The 15,521-nt window shown below is 42.1% G+C and overlaps 2 protein-coding genes across 2 annotated transcripts; one reads left to right on the plus strand and one right to left on the minus strand.

Annotated features, from left to right (window-relative positions):
* The first annotated feature begins 914 nt into the window (after positions 1-914).
* Positions 915-9,264, plus strand: LOC115628245 (SEC14-like protein 2). Its single transcript, XM_030524261.1, has 6 exons — positions 915-1,531; positions 7,298-7,367; positions 7,432-7,475; positions 7,537-7,654; positions 7,752-8,555; positions 8,818-9,264. The coding sequence occupies exons 1-6, from the start codon at positions 1,472-1,474 to the stop codon at positions 8,958-8,960; spliced, it is 1,239 nt and encodes a 412-aa protein (XP_030380121.1). The 5' UTR covers positions 915-1,471; the 3' UTR covers positions 8,961-9,264.
* Positions 9,128-15,280, minus strand: LOC115628244 (mediator of RNA polymerase II transcription subunit 14). Its single transcript, XM_030524260.1, has 9 exons — positions 14,919-15,280; positions 14,705-14,837; positions 14,211-14,643; positions 13,660-14,151; positions 13,222-13,589; positions 12,837-13,071; positions 12,165-12,767; positions 11,802-12,106; positions 9,128-11,741 (listed from the first exon to the last, which is right to left on the minus strand). Exons 1-9 carry the CDS (start codon positions 15,077-15,079, stop codon positions 9,867-9,869), a joined length of 4,605 nt encoding a protein of 1,534 aa, XP_030380120.1. The 5' UTR covers positions 15,080-15,280; the 3' UTR covers positions 9,128-9,866.
* Positions 15,281-15,521: the final 241 nt, after the last annotated feature.

Consider the following 15,521-nt stretch of genomic DNA (forward strand, 5'->3'; position numbering starts at 1 on the left):
TCCAAGAAATATAAATTAAAGTTATATTTCAAGGCTAATACCAATGCTTTGCAAAAATAACATTTTTGGCTGTAATTTGTCTTCTTTATAGCGTTGGTTAATCGTGAGAAAATTATTTGTCAGTCGGACTATAGCATAAGAAATCTTATCAGCCAATCGTCCATTTCTACACTATTATGCCTCTTGTGATTTAATTCTTTTGTGATCCGACTTCGCCAAAATGTTTTTTCTTCGATTGTTGAAGAGGATAAGTAGTAATACAAGGCGTATAAAATAATATATAAACCGTTTAAACGTGATTTGACAGATAAATTTATGCCCAGACAGGCAAATAGTTTGCACACAAATTTAAATTGATTTTGAAAATTGTCCGTTAAAAATCGTACTATTAAAAAGGCCGACAAACAATTTGTGGGTCATAGAAGGCTGAAATAATAATGGGTTTGGGAGGGGAACAGTTGGTTGCTTTGTGCTATATTCTTCTATATATTCAAAACTGACATTTTTTCCGATTTGTGGATTTGGAAGCACAAATCAATTTCGCAAATGTACCGAGAAACAATTTGTGGTTCATAGAAGGCTGAAACACTAATGGGTTTGGGAGGGGAACAGTTGGTTGCTTGTGCTACATACTTTTAATTTCATCTACAAATTGTTGTCCGTATTCAAAACTGACATTTTTTCCGATTAGTGGATTTGGGAGCACAAATTAAATTCGCAAAATGTACTGCGGTATCCAATGCATATGCCTTGTAGTGGAGTGTGTAGCGTATGGCGAGTCGGACCAGCTGTGATTTTGGCTCGGCTTCGTCTGCGTCATCGCCAGCGTAGTCGGCTTCCATGCGCTCTGGCCTGCACCGCTGAGTCGACTCGCATGTTAAGTAGGAACGTGTCGGGGACTGAGTCGTCAGTTCGTCGCCGCTCGCCAAACGAAACGGTGGGAGATTTACGCGCGATTGTCATTTTTGTCGGGGTCTGCGGCTTGTCGGCTCTTTTGCCAAGCAATTGTTTATCAAAACATTCTGACAGCACAACAACAAAGAAAGAAAGCACTACAGAGAAACAGTGCGGACGCTGGGACGACAAAATTGCAGCCAGTTGTTTGTTTGTTTTCAAGTTAAATTACCTAGTCGCATGATATGAAATATAAAATACAAAATAATTGCGCTGAAAATAGTTAAGCATTCACGGCAAAAGCGATACAAAAGTAGAAAGTTTCCATTTCATTGTTATTACATATTACATATTAGAGACGCCCCCGGCCATAGCCACGCAACGTAAACGCAGCCGCCAAAAGTTAAAGCCAAAGTCGCAACCAAAACGGAATCTTCAGTTCGGCGTGTGAAAAAAAAAACAGTCGAAAAAAGAAATTCGATTTAGTCAAAGAGTTTAACATAATTTGCAATACTTAAACAGCGCTCGGCGTATAGTATATAAACATAAAACAAAACCAAGTCTAACAACAACAACAATGTCCGGTCCAGTGACACTGCCTGAAATCACCGACGAACAGCGGAACACATTGGAACAGGTAAGCGACTACGCTCTACTCTGTCTGTCCCGACTCTTTTGGCTCGTCTCTCGTACACTGGTCCAGCATGAAGATTTTCGTTGTAGATTGGACAGATGCTGCAATTGATAATATCTACGATTGTTCCAGTCAAAATTAGTATTTAGTCTCTGTCTGCTCATAACACTCTACCTTTCGACTATGAATACTTAACTAAGCTGTTCTCCTTGCCTGAAGAAATTGAAATCCGTTGAATTAACATATTTTCCTTTTTAAAATACACTTCTTTACATGTTATGTTCGGTATACAAAAAGGCAAGGCAGATTTAACTATACTCAATATTTTTACCTGAGCAACTTTTTTTTACTCAAGTTCTCTAAACGGTATTGAGGTGCGCAATCATTAGTTCTATTAAAACCCAGTTCCTCCAAAGCTATTCAAATCATCTCTCGCATTCTTCAAGAATGTATTCATACATGTATGGTCTTATTTCAAGTGAATTTTACTAAGGTAGCATAATTTGTTTTAAAGTTTTAAAGATATCCTAAAATTATAATAAAAATTGTTCTCCATTTTTTTTTTAAATTAGTCTCTTAGCTTGTAGAACTGAAGATTACTTTTGAAGAAAGGTACTGATTGTGAAAAATTTGTTTAAATGCCATTATTTATTTCACTACATTTAAAATGTTTTATTTCAATTTAACTAAGTAATTATGAGATGTTTATTAAGAATGTCTAATTTCATTTAATCACCAATCAAAAGTCCATGCATTGCAATTTCAAAATTTTTAATAATCATGAATATATATAGTAATTTTACGATACTTAGTAAATACTTATTCAGAGCTCAAATACTTGTAGTTGCCCAGTTGAAGAAGCTACTCTTTATATTTGGTAAATTCTTAAGAAATTGATTTTCCATCATTCCACAAATTGCGACATCGACAGTAACATGCAGTGTATTTGAAAACAGAGAATTCCAACATTCCAAAGACAGACAAATCGGATCAACGCACTCGCAGCTCCACTCTTAAGTTGTTATCTTTTTCTCAAGTTTTAAACAAGTAAAAGGACTTAGGTTAAAACCTTCCCCACATTTCCTTTTCGTTTCAACTGATCATCCCATGCAGTATTCTGTTGGTAAGAACATTGTTTTCCAATTCCATGGCATTCCAAAAACAACGAGTTCTGATCAATACATTAGATTACCAGTTTCAATCTCAGCTCACTGCTTTGATCGAAAGTTGTGGAAAAGTGTACGAAATTAAGAGAATACTGGTATATATTTTTCACATTTTGCTTGCGCTTGTACTGGTCATCTGATGTATCGTAGCGTGCTCATTTATTGTTCCAGTCCACTGAATCTGTAAACTCGTTGGCCTTGTCGAGTTCCGATAAAATATTGAGCTATGACCATTATTCGTAGCAGTGCGTAATGCTGACTTGGCAAATCTATCAATATATGGGAAAGTAATGAGCGCCGTCCTGAATATTTAAATGGGAGCAGATTTAACGCATTTGAGGCCCACTGTGCCCGTTGTCTGGACAAAATAACAACTTGTTCTTGCTGTTCCAGGTCGAGAGCTATTGCTGCTGACTTCGTGATACATTTTTTGCAACAGTTGCGCATTGTTGACTTTGTTCTTGGCTATCCACTTGCGAAATCGCGCGACCAGCAACTCACGCGAAAACTGTTTAGGCCAGCAGCAATTGGCAAGTGTTTTGCCGGTTTTCCGTTTGTCTCTCGCAAGGCGCGCCCACGGCTTGTGTCGGTGGTATTGGTGGTGCTGGTGGTGCTGGTGGTGCTGGTGGTGGCCCACAAATCGATGGTAAACAAATGCCTGACGACTCTAACCGGTTGTTGGCGTTGCATCTGCAGCTGAGCGCGTGTCTCTTTGGCGCGCTGACCGACTTGCATTTTCGTTGACTGTGCCACATTTTTTATCGGCTCTGGGCCCGGCTGTAAATATTTTCAGTGTCAGTGGACTCGAATGAAGCCGAGTCGAGTGGAGTCAAGTCGCGTCGCATCGAGTCATTGACATCGCTAGACAATTACAACTGCACATTTGGTGCGGGAACAAATGGCAATTATGAATGCATATGTATATAGTATGTATATAGTATATAAATGATCTCCGACTTGAACTGACAATAAATCACGAAGCTGGCCAGCACTCCTCTACTCATTCGGAAAGGTTGCAAAGTTGCATCGCCTTAGACCCACTCTTATTGCCAAACGGAATTACATTATTATACGGCTTTTCACTCGAATATTAAATCGTAGCAGCCAACCGGTTATTGCATTATAACAATCCCATCAATGCCACTGCGTTTGACTTGGCAGCATTTCAAGGTTTAAGGCGTGAATGAGAACAATTAGGAAACAAATACAAATACAAATACAATACATGACCCACAAAACTTGTTTTCGTAATTTCAAGCAATTTTTCCTGTTGTATTTTTTGCGCGATTGGAAAGTGCAAATATAAAAATCGTCAAATCGAAGTTAAGCGAAAAGCAAACTTTCGGCTAGAGATGAAAGCGTGATGGTTTATTACCAAATAATTAGTATAATATAATTCACATTAATAATTCATACAGCCCATATGTGTTCATACATTAGAACTTGAATGTCTGTTTGATTATCTGTATAAATACCTATGTGCAATATATAGATATAAAGATACCAAGCACGGCTTGTAGACTCTTACTTTTACTTTCCCTGAAATGTCCTAAGAAAACAACAACTTTTAAATTCACCAATAATTATGAGAGTAAAATGAAAATCACCCAACCTTATATAAGTACAACTAATGTGATCCGGCCTAGTTTAACGAGCTTATTTGTTCCAGAGTAGGTTTTCTCGGTTCGAATCATCATCGCAGAAGAATGAGATCAAAAATCTCAAAATCACAAAATCTCATCTTGAGTAAAGAATAACAGGGAAAAATATTAGTAATATTTAACTATAAAATATTAAAGTGTAACTGTTCCTCTTCTCCAACTATCAAATATTGCTATCGTAGCAAATATGGGTCTTTATTAATTGGGAACATTCTATTTAAGTATAGTTTAGTCAGGTCTACCATAAAATACTTTTACCGACTAATCTGTGGCTTAACAGACTGCCTTGCTTTCGATTTCGTGAAAACTGACTCATCTCCTTCGCCAGTCTCTACTATTGCTTCAGTTAAAATAAAGTAACCTACATCTGGTTTGAGAAATATTAAACTTTCATTGGATTCGCTATTTAAAAACTTTATTTCGGTGTGAGCCGAAAACAAAGAACAAAGCGTAGCCTCCGATAGGCAAGTACGAGCACAAGGTGCGCGGCGAATATTAGGAAGTCGAATCTGCTGACCAACATACGTGTAGTTAGTTAACGCCACACTAATAGAGTCGGCCCCACATTTAAAGACAGAATTCGACTTCAACCTAATGCGCAATGAAAAGTAGACAACAAGCTAAAAAGAAGCGGTTAGCGGCCTCGTTATTGAATTTCGAGAGCCGTCAACGTCTCTAGATTTGTGCTGGGCACACAGCTCTCAAGTTGGCTAAGTTCCAGCTAGTCGGACAAAGCTAACTGCTGATAGGCATACAGAGACACTCACATACGCATTGTGCCTTGTTTATGTGTAATTTAAAGATTATTATTACACACGAACACTTTCTGGGACTTCACTGCTCACATACTACAAGTGAGGATGAATCATGCATAAGTACCAGTGAGGCATAATCGAGACTGAGCCCACACTGTTTAAAGCCCGATCTGAGATAAATGTTCATAATAAGTAGCTGGCGAGTGCGGAGAAAAATTGAACAACTTTATTTTTATACATATAACTTGTATTATAACTGAATCGTGCACAGCATGCCTGATAAGAGCTACATAAATTCGATAAGATTCATACTAAGTAGTACTGGTTCAGGCATTGAAACTTGCCTTTCCATTACAAAAACATGGTCTGTTCAAAAGAAAAGGGCAGTTTTTAATTTTTTTTGAAAACTATTTATTTATGCATCTCCTTTAGAGTAATCCCCCTCAGAGATAATGCAGCGCTTCTTCGAAGCACTTTGAAATGCGCTTTTCGGTATGGCCATCTTGTTCTTCGATTTTGATTTTATCTCATCCATTGTGGAAACACGCTTTCCTTTCATTTGTTTCTTCAGTTTTGGGAATAGGAAAAAGTTGCAGGCAGTTCCATGGCTCTGACTGCTTTTAAGGAGACAAGATGGATATTGATTTATTCATCAAATGCTTTTCAAGGCAATTCAAAATTCACCTTCTATTTTGTACAGGCCTTGTACATACTACTTGTATGTACTTCCAAACGATCCATAACTTCCTTGTAGTATTCCTCATTAATCGTACAACCTTTTGGCAGGAAGTCATTGTAATCGTAGAAAACAGTAAGCAAAACCTTCACCTTTTCTTTTCAACAAACCTCGTAGGTCGTCGGTATCAGTTTTACAACCTCTTTTAAAGAATAGAACAACAATTGTTGTCCTAATTCGTACAAAATGTTTCACTGATTGGTTATCTACACACAGCCCCAAAGATCTAAAAAGCTATGAACTAAGAAACGATTTTTGGGGAATTCAAACTCCAAATGAGGAAAAACGAACTCCTACTTTATGTGAAAGATCTTAATTTGTCATTCGATTAATTTTAGGCATTCGTTGTTTCAAAAAGAATACAAAATAAACTACCCTACTACATTTTTTCTTAAGCTTCGATTTTGTTTGAGCTGGTCACACACATATCACAATTTAAATGACATTCCATCTGTTTGGACTCGTTTTACGAAAAATATGAGACATTTTTTGAAAGCGATAGCTTTCCTTGAAGCATATATGTGGCTAGAGTATTTTGACTCTTCTATTATTAACTGTTATTCACTATTTTGTCTGCCCTTGTTGTTCTATATAGTGCGCGTACGTGTATCTATGTATCGCCCTTAGACTGAATAAGACTTTATCAATATCTTTATGTGCTTTGGATAGATAAACCAGCATAATCGGTTCTTTTCTGTTATTGCCTTGGCAACAAATTTGCAAGTCATGCGTAGAATTGTTTAGCACATTCGATATGCAGCAGTCGTACATGGATCGTAAGCCCAAAATAGTAGCGTAAAATTGGCATTGAACAAGGCCGGCTTAGCATCAATTAAAAATTGAAAAAACAGCGGCGAACACAACAAAACACAAAACAAATTGAGACTTGAACAAATATAATTAAAGCGTTGTACTGTAAACTCGAATACCAGTTTTAGGTACAGTCGGACTCATTATAACTCTACAAAAGTAAAGTTAAGGCTTGATTTGAATGACTTATTTATGTGTTTTAATGACATTAAAAACTTGCAATGGTAGGTCTTTGTTGAGGCGCAGAAAGCAGTTTTAATTGAATCTGAATTGTTATTCGTTCGCCTTAGGCGATTGCTACTGTGTGCGATTTTTTGTGCACCGTTTAACCTGCACCGTCTTATTATACCTGACCATCGAGTTAGAGGAGCCCCATAAAAAATGCTGTTTATTCGATTAGACAACGATTTTTGAGATTGGAAAGGTACGGGTTTTTTTTGCTTATACGAGCCAGAGGAAGGGAAAGGCAAGGGCAATTGAATGCACTTGGAATCAGATATACAGACCGAACTGTTAACCATAATTTGCTTTAAAAGTGGATTATCTCAAGGTTGTGTTCGCCCTATGTTGGATTGTACGATTAAGTTTCTTTGTCTTTAGTACTTACTTGTATTTAATTATTGTATTCAATTATCTCCCAGTTCCGCACGGTTATGGCCGATGTTCTGGTGCCCACGCATGATGACTATTTTCTGTTGCGCTGGCTGAGGGGTAAGTGTCCTAATTTCCCAATATTGCAAGTAAGTGCGTAGTAACCCTCTAATCTACACGACAGCACGCAAATGGAACTTGGAAGCGGCTGAGAAAATGCTGAGAGCGGTAAGTTCTTCACCCTCTCCAAGTCCATATGATGGAGTAATTTGTCAAATCATGATTGCAGAGTCTGAAAACACGAGGCACCTGGAATGTGGACCACATTGAAAGTTGGGATGTGCCTAAGGCGTTGCGGGAATATATGCCGTATGGCTTGATTGGAAACGACAATGATGGATCGCCAGGTATGTGTTCTGAAGAAGCATAACCCTTAAAACTTCCACTCCTCTCTCTCTCTCTCTCTCTCTCTCTCTTGCGTTCTCCCTCCTCGTCGCTTAACAGTGATCGTTTGTCCCTTCTATAACTTCGATATCTGGGGCATCTTGCACTGCGTCACACGCTTTGAGTTCCAAAAGTATCTCGTGCTGCTGCTGGAGCGTTTCATGAACAAAGCGTACGAGCAGAGCCTGAAACATGGCTGGCAAGCTCGCCAATTAGTCGTATTCTTCGACATGCAGGATGTCAACCTGAAGCAGTATGCCTGGCGACCGGCGGCCGAGTGCATCATCTCGACGGTTAAGCAATACGAGGCCAATTATCCGGAGCTGCTCAAACAGTGCTATATCATAAATGCCCCCAAACTATTCACAGTTGCCTTCAACATAGTCAAGAAGTTTCTGGATGAGGCAACCACCAGCAAGATCCACATTCATAAGGTTGGCACCGATAAATGGAAGCAGGCGCTATTCTCACATGTGGATCCCAAAGTCTTCCCCAAATCCTGGGGCGGTCAGTTAGTCGATGAGTTCGGTGACCCCCAGTGCAAATCCAAGATGGTCTGGGGTGGCAAAGTACCTGAGGATCTGTTTGTTGATCAAAGCAACCAACAGAGCGACAAGGACTTTACCGAAACCACCGTTGCCAAGGGTGACAAGCTCAAGCTGGAGTTTTTCGTTAGTCCCCAGCCCAAGGAACAACAGCATCTTCTATCCTGGGATTTCCGTACCTTCGACCACGACATCAAATTTGGCATATACAGTGTCGATAAGAAGACGGGCGAGAAACGAAGTGAGGTCGCACTGGGCACTGTATTCTCAAACGAAATGGACGAGATTGGCTTCATATCGACTCGACCGAACACTACATGTAAGTGCCAGTTTTATAGAAGTTTTATGGGAGTCCACAATTCTTTTAGGTACATAATAATTAAGAGACAATCCATCAGGTTCTCGTTTTTGTAAATTTTAGAAATGAATCAGTCATTAATGACCGATTCCAGTTTAAAAACGGGTTTTAATTGAATTCATTGTATTTTTTATTTTTGTTAAATAATTTTTAATTATTTAGATAAAACATTCTACATCTTTAACCAACTCTTGATTTCTTCCATTTTTATTTTCATCCGCAGACACGGTCGTTTTCGACAATTCGGCCAGCTATCTGCGCAGCAAGAAACTGCGCTATTGGGTCTCCCTCATATCAGACGAGGAAGAGGGCATCACTGAGCTGACCACGCAAATGGAAAGCACACAGCTGGCGACGCAGCAGTGAAGGATGGCAGGTTAACAGCTATAAGCCAAATAGATACAAACATACGTGTTAGTCTCTACTACCACACAACACGGTCCAGACAGTCTAAAGTCAAACTCGTTGCAGGCGCTGCAGGCAATGCTGCAAGGACACCATGTGATACAAACGGCTCACGTTTACATTAGCTCTACAGTTAACTATTGCATATTTTATTTCGTATCATACATACATATATAAAACACCTTTGTACATTGTAACCTTATCGTTAATTTTGTATACTATACATTGAATGATTCTTATAAATACAATTCTTATGATATACACATTTTTATAAAGGACAGGCTTAGTCCCTCTAAGACAGCTCGACCAGCTCACAACAAAGGTCGAGCAACTTTATGCTCAAATTTACGCTCCAAAACAAGCCAACAAAAATCAGCAGCAAATAAACAATAATCCAAATATAAAAAAATTTTTTCGTTTGTCTTCTTGTGCTTAAAGTTGTCTGATTAGGATTTGGGATCGCCAGTTAAGGACTGACAAGGAGCAACAAGTTATCCTAATTTTGCAACAAAGTTTTTTGGTAACCGAACGGCCAAGTTACTTTGAATTTGAATGATATATAGGGACACGCAGAGCTGAACAACGGATGTGTGTTTATGTGACTCTCGATTTCATTAACTTTACAATTACTTAATACATAGTTTTTACACATCTAAAATACATGAAAATGTTATAACGCTGCGTTGAATTTGTTATATAATAAATAAATGAATAATGCTGCATTCATGAACAAAGCATACGAGGGAAGGAAAAAATGGGAAGTCCGAAGTTTCGTATCCATGAAGAGAAGTTTTTTTTTGTTTTTGTGATTCCGGAAGGCCGCTGTCCCTAAGGCTGCTGGGAGGACGCGCGGCGCTTACGCCTTCATCACTGCGGACCACCAGGATTGGGTCCAAGTTGCGGGTAGCCGCCAGGGCCAACCTGCGCGTTGCCCACCTGCGGTAACTGCTGCATTGGCATCATGGGATTTGGACTAGAGCCAACCACTCCGACACCAACACCTACGCCCACGCCTACGCCAACAGGTGGTCCAATGGCCTGATTGGGCGGCGGTGGTAGATCAGTCGTCAGTTGGAGATTGGTCAGAAGATCCGTAATGGCCGGAAACAGCGAACATTGGTTCTGTTGCACTCCGAAATCGGCAAAGCGTCGTAAGAGCGTCATAGCTGCGGATATCATTGGCGACATTTCGCGTCTGTCCGCTATCTGGGTTAGGTTCGTCGTGATATCGTACACGATAGGTAGCACCAGCGAAGGGCTATCCTTCCAGTCCTTACCGTTGTATGGTATGCGGGTTATTTGCAAAAAGAAGAGGATTTTCATGCGCCCCATAACCACGGAGGCATTGCCGATGGGCACAATGGGCATCGCTGAGGGCGGCATACGCATGCACATCTGCACAGTCCACTTCAGCTGATCTCCACCCAACTCGGGCTTCATCTCCAGCCGCATTATCTGCACAAAGTCTTTGAGCACCTGCGCCGGCAGATTGAGCAGCCGACAAATGCTGTGCAACGAGTTGGGCCGATAGGGTGGCGCTGCAACACGTGTGTCAAAATATTGCTCAATGACCAGCAAATCCTCCGGGCTCAGCTGGAAAGTCTGCTTGTCGGGCATAGGCGGCAGCTGTGTGACTTTCAGATGAAGCGATTGCATGTGATTCTGATTAAGCATCACCTGACACTGGAGACCGTCGACCTTAAAGAGTACCACGCCTGGCTCCGAAGAGTTTAATGCAGTCAGTGTCTCGTCACTCTGTATATTCCGATGCAACTGACGGCGCATATAGACGCAGCCCAAAAAACGTTCCAGTGGGCTCATATCTACCACATTAATATCCTTGTTTGGATGCGGACTTGGGCGGCAGAGTGTCTCCAAGTATTCATGTGTTAGCACCGTGGGCACCGCACCAGCCCATGGTCGATTAAGGGTGCTACGTGCCATCGAGCTGCCTGCAGTGGGGACCGTGCCACCCGGACCTCCTGCCTGACCACCTGTGGACTTGTGATCAGGGCTCTGACCAGGTCGTGGTGAGGGACGAGGCATGCTGGGCGATCCAGGCCAGTTTGTGTTCGCCGGCGACATGGCGGTAAATGGAGAATCCTGATGATTTTGCATATACATGTTGGGACCTGGGCTGTGCACCATGTGTGGACTTGGCTGCGGATTGAGTGGCGAAGAGGGCATTAGTCCACCGGGCGACGGATGCGGCATGTGCGGTGCTGGCGGCGATGTCAAATTAAAGTTTGCATGACTTTGAGCTCCGCTATTACCGCCAGCCGATGGATGCGGACTGGCCGGCGTGTGCGGATTGGAGCTGGAAGGCGGTGTATGTGGAGCTGGAAAGCGCAATCCACTATCTCGTGGCGATTGTGGTCCTCGCATTCCAGCACCCAAAAACGGGGAAGAGCCGCCTGCACTGACACCCGTCACACTGCTTGGGCCACCAAAATTGTCCTCCATACCCATGGGCGATAACGGATTGTCATCCTCGTTTTGTGTGCGTCCACGATAAACAGCCGACTCGTCCACATACTTAGAGAGGAAGGCCTTCAGTCCCTGAATTGGGGTGAACTCCTCAATAACGTTGCGCTCGAAACGACTGCTTGCCCCATCGCGAATAGAGACAAGGCGATTGGCCCGGAAACGCACCTCCAAGCAGTAGACAGCCTGGTAGGTAAGCCGTACAAGACTGGGTGACTGCGGCAATATGCAGAAAGAAAGAACCGGCACTTGTGGACGCTAAAAAACAAACGGAAAGTTTCAGAAATTGTTGATGCTGTTCATAGAATTGTCACCTACCGGAATGCCCAACAGTGGCAGCACCGGCAATTTGGCCAGCGAGCTCATCGGATTATATGTCTCATGAAGGATATGAACTATTTGCGTGAGGCTGTGTTGTTGATTGAGATGCTGGGCCAGCTGATCTCGCATCATGGAGTGCGCGTTAACAGCGGAAATGCCGCCGACAAAGATCAAACGAAAGCCATGCGACTGCACCGACCAGTAGATATTGCAGGTAACCTCCTTTTTTGGACCATAACCGAGCAGTAAATTCATGTAGGTAAAAGATTTCACAACAAGCATGTCCCCAATACTCAGTCGCTCTAAAAATACAAAATGTAATTAGTTACCTTATACTTTATCGAATATTCTTCAACTTACTATTACGCAGATGCTCCGCAAAGTCATAAACCAGTGTGTAGAGATAGACAATTTTAGACCAATCATTGAGCAAATCTTCCACCGTCTTAGAGAAATCATGATTGGCCTGTTCATACGTTAGATATGCAGTGCGTCGGCTGCCCTGTTCTTTGTTGTGGGTGCTCTGCACTGGCGTCCGATAAAATACAAATTCTACGATCCAAATCCGCACTTGGCTATTCTTATTCATCTGTGATCGCACTGATATAGAGAGCACGCGTCTCATTAGATCCTCCCATACATGCTTCTCAATCTTGGGCAGCGCCGAATTCGCGCCATGAGTCCCCTTGGATTCACCCGCCGCCTGTTGCGTTTGTCCAGGCTTAGGCAATGCCAATATCTTAAGCACCAAGGAAGTAGCGTTGGCCTCCACCTGAAGACCGCTGTGCGGAATATTGTGCTTAGTTAGTGCCTGGGCCAAATTTAGGAACGGTATCTTCTCATCGCACATGGCCACTACGTGGGCCAATTCGGGTATAAAGTAAGCGGGGAATATGGTCTTTTGTTGCTTAGTGGGTGGCGCCAAAATATCGCCATTAGATTTTCGTTTATGCGGTGAAATTTCTAATGAGGAGAAAACACCCCAATTAACTACAAAAAATATTAAAAAATCAATAGAAATATCAAGCTCACCATCCACTTCTGTTCCAGGCCCATGAGTGGCCACAAATGTATCGAATTCAATTAGACGCATGAGCTTTGTATAAAGCTTAGGAATCTCCGACTGTGGCTGAGCTACGACGGATACCAGCTGTTTTGCGGAGTCGTCAACTACATCGGCCTCATCTTTTTGAAACACTACAAAGCCCAAATGAAAGGTGTACTCCATTTCGTTGGGCATTGTCGGCTTTTCATTTAGTTGCACGACCTACAAAAATAAATTTGTTATTTTTAATGTTTGTACTTCTATTTTTCGGCGAGATTTAGTGACTTCCGGAATTTTATGAAAGATCCGTTTTATCATGTATATTTTATATTTTTTGTCCGTTTTGTTGTATAATTAAATGATGTTGCTTACCAAAATAATGTTTGGATGCCGATGCAGTTTAACATAGATTTTGTGTCTCCCAGTTCTCAGCAACTCATATTCGGGCAGGGTAAGAAAGGGCAATGTTTCAATTGCCGTGGCTGGCAGATGCTGCAGAGTTTTCTCGCAGCGACGATGCGTGATCCAATAGCGTAGCTCTGATAATAGACTCGGTAGCTTGCTTCGATCACCATTCAGGCAATCCTGCATCTCATCTGTAATGGGACAGTCCAAGTGCTTGGGCACATGACAGCGGAACATGCCCGTGTGCGTGTCGATAGTTATATGGATTTGCTCGGCTCGCAGGCACGGTGTTAGCACTGGAACCGTTAGGATAGCAGGTGTGCCCTGCAGGTTGACTGAAATTGTAAATGTTAGACATTTAGACGACTCCTGTTATACGAAATAGTATCCGAAATTTACACTCACAATCAACGTCCTTAAGAAAGGCTTGAAACTCCAGTTTCAAATCGCTGAGTCGAGACACCGAACGAATATATACTGTATGCACAATCAAACGTTCCATGGAGAGGTGCTCTGAACGCACTGCGCGGTCGGCCACTTCAGCCGATTCCTTTGCTCCTAGGGAAGGCACATGCACCACTGCCAGGGGCCGTCCAATTTCGCTTGGATCGGATTGTACAGTTAAGCGGTAGCCAAGCTCCGACTTTAGATCGCGCCAGTACGACACGGTTAGTTTCACACCTGGCACATACTCCTCCACGGTGATATTGTTATCGTCCAAGCGCTCGTAGTTCAGACGCAGTGTCTGTGTGTAGAGCACCTCCAGCTGCAGAGACTGACAAAAGTAGTGCAGACAATTATACACTTCACTTAAGGCATTGGGATTCTCGACAAGTCGTGCTTGAATCAGTTGGTGAATGTAGTTGACTTGGAGCGGATGCACTAGCGACTTTCCATCTGTGATAAAAAGCAGCCATGTAGCAATATAAATTATACGACTTTGTTCTTATACTTACCGCCCGTTTCCTTGTCTTCAACGAGCACATCAATGTCAAGAAGCCGCCAGGGCACAATAGGACTGTCGCCCATTACGGTCAGCGCCACGCTGAATTCGTGCTTAACCTCGAAGGTGACGCGTCCATTCTTGATTCGAAACTCCCGCATTTGCGGCAACAACTTTCCAGTGACAAGCCGATGTTGAATCACCTGGTTGAGTCGCAAGAGGGTCTGTTTTTTCTCAGCCGGCGTTATGGCGTCGGGAGGTACAATACGCTCGCGAATGCACGTCGGCAACCTGTTGTAGGTGCCTGTCGTTAGCACCTCCACAGCGGCAGGAATGTGGAAATTGGGCAAACGAGCGCGCACTAAAGTTTCCCGAGACATGCGCGCCAACATATCAGCCGATTCTACAAAGAGCATATTCTGCTTGTCCAGAAAACTCATTATTTGCTGTAAAAGAATGGACCATCCTTGAGTTAAAATTTTCAGAAAAAGTAAAGATCAAACCTACCGATGACTTGTCCACCTTCGACACTGAATTGCCCCACTTGACAAGCGCATTAAGACGCGTAAATAAATGTCGTGTCCGCGCAGCGTAATCATAGATTTCCACTTTCCGTTCCATGTCCGTCTTACGCGGCAGCCTGTGAGTAACATACACACACACACACACACATTTAAATAGTAAGGCGACTACAGCTATAATTATAAATCGTTGTACTTACAGCTCAGCCAAAACCATGAGCTCGTGATACGTCCTCTGTATGATGAAGTCGATTAGCACAGACAATGACATTGTATTTATGCGTGATCCACCTTCTTGGCCAGAAGGCAAGTAGCCGCCCACTCCGGGCATTTGCTCTAGAGGCAGCGGAGTCGGCGCCATGTTTGCAGATTTGTTGGCGTGGTAAATTTGCAGATAGCTTTACGCTTTCCTTGCGTCTTCGATAGAGTATTTTTTACGTTGTTTAACGCGCCAAAATTTGTTGCATATTTTAAGCCGATCCCACTTTATTTTGCAAGTCTTTTCACAGCTTTATTGCAATTTTCCGAAACAATTTTCACGGCTCTCGCTTGGCTTGGAGATGAGATGTGATGAAAACACAGCGTATATCGACATTGCACAGCAGAACTATCGATATATCATAAAGTAAAGGCGATTTTACTTGTTTACATATCGCTTACGGAGGACACTGCATCGATTGGCGTACAATTTCGATGCTTTCCAATAACGGCTGTTTTTCATTCCGTGAATATTTTGTATGCCCTTTGAATTTTACTCGCTGCTAATGTTACTTAAGAAATGAAACCTGTAGGTTTGAATATTT

This window comes from Scaptodrosophila lebanonensis, unplaced genomic scaffold (genome assembly GCF_003285725.1).
Source record: "Scaptodrosophila lebanonensis strain 11010-0011.00,11010-0021.00 unplaced genomic scaffold, SlebRS2 tig00000113-arrow-arrow-pilon, whole genome shotgun sequence".
In the NCBI taxonomy this organism is placed as follows: Eukaryota; Metazoa; Arthropoda; class Insecta; order Diptera; family Drosophilidae; genus Scaptodrosophila; species Scaptodrosophila lebanonensis.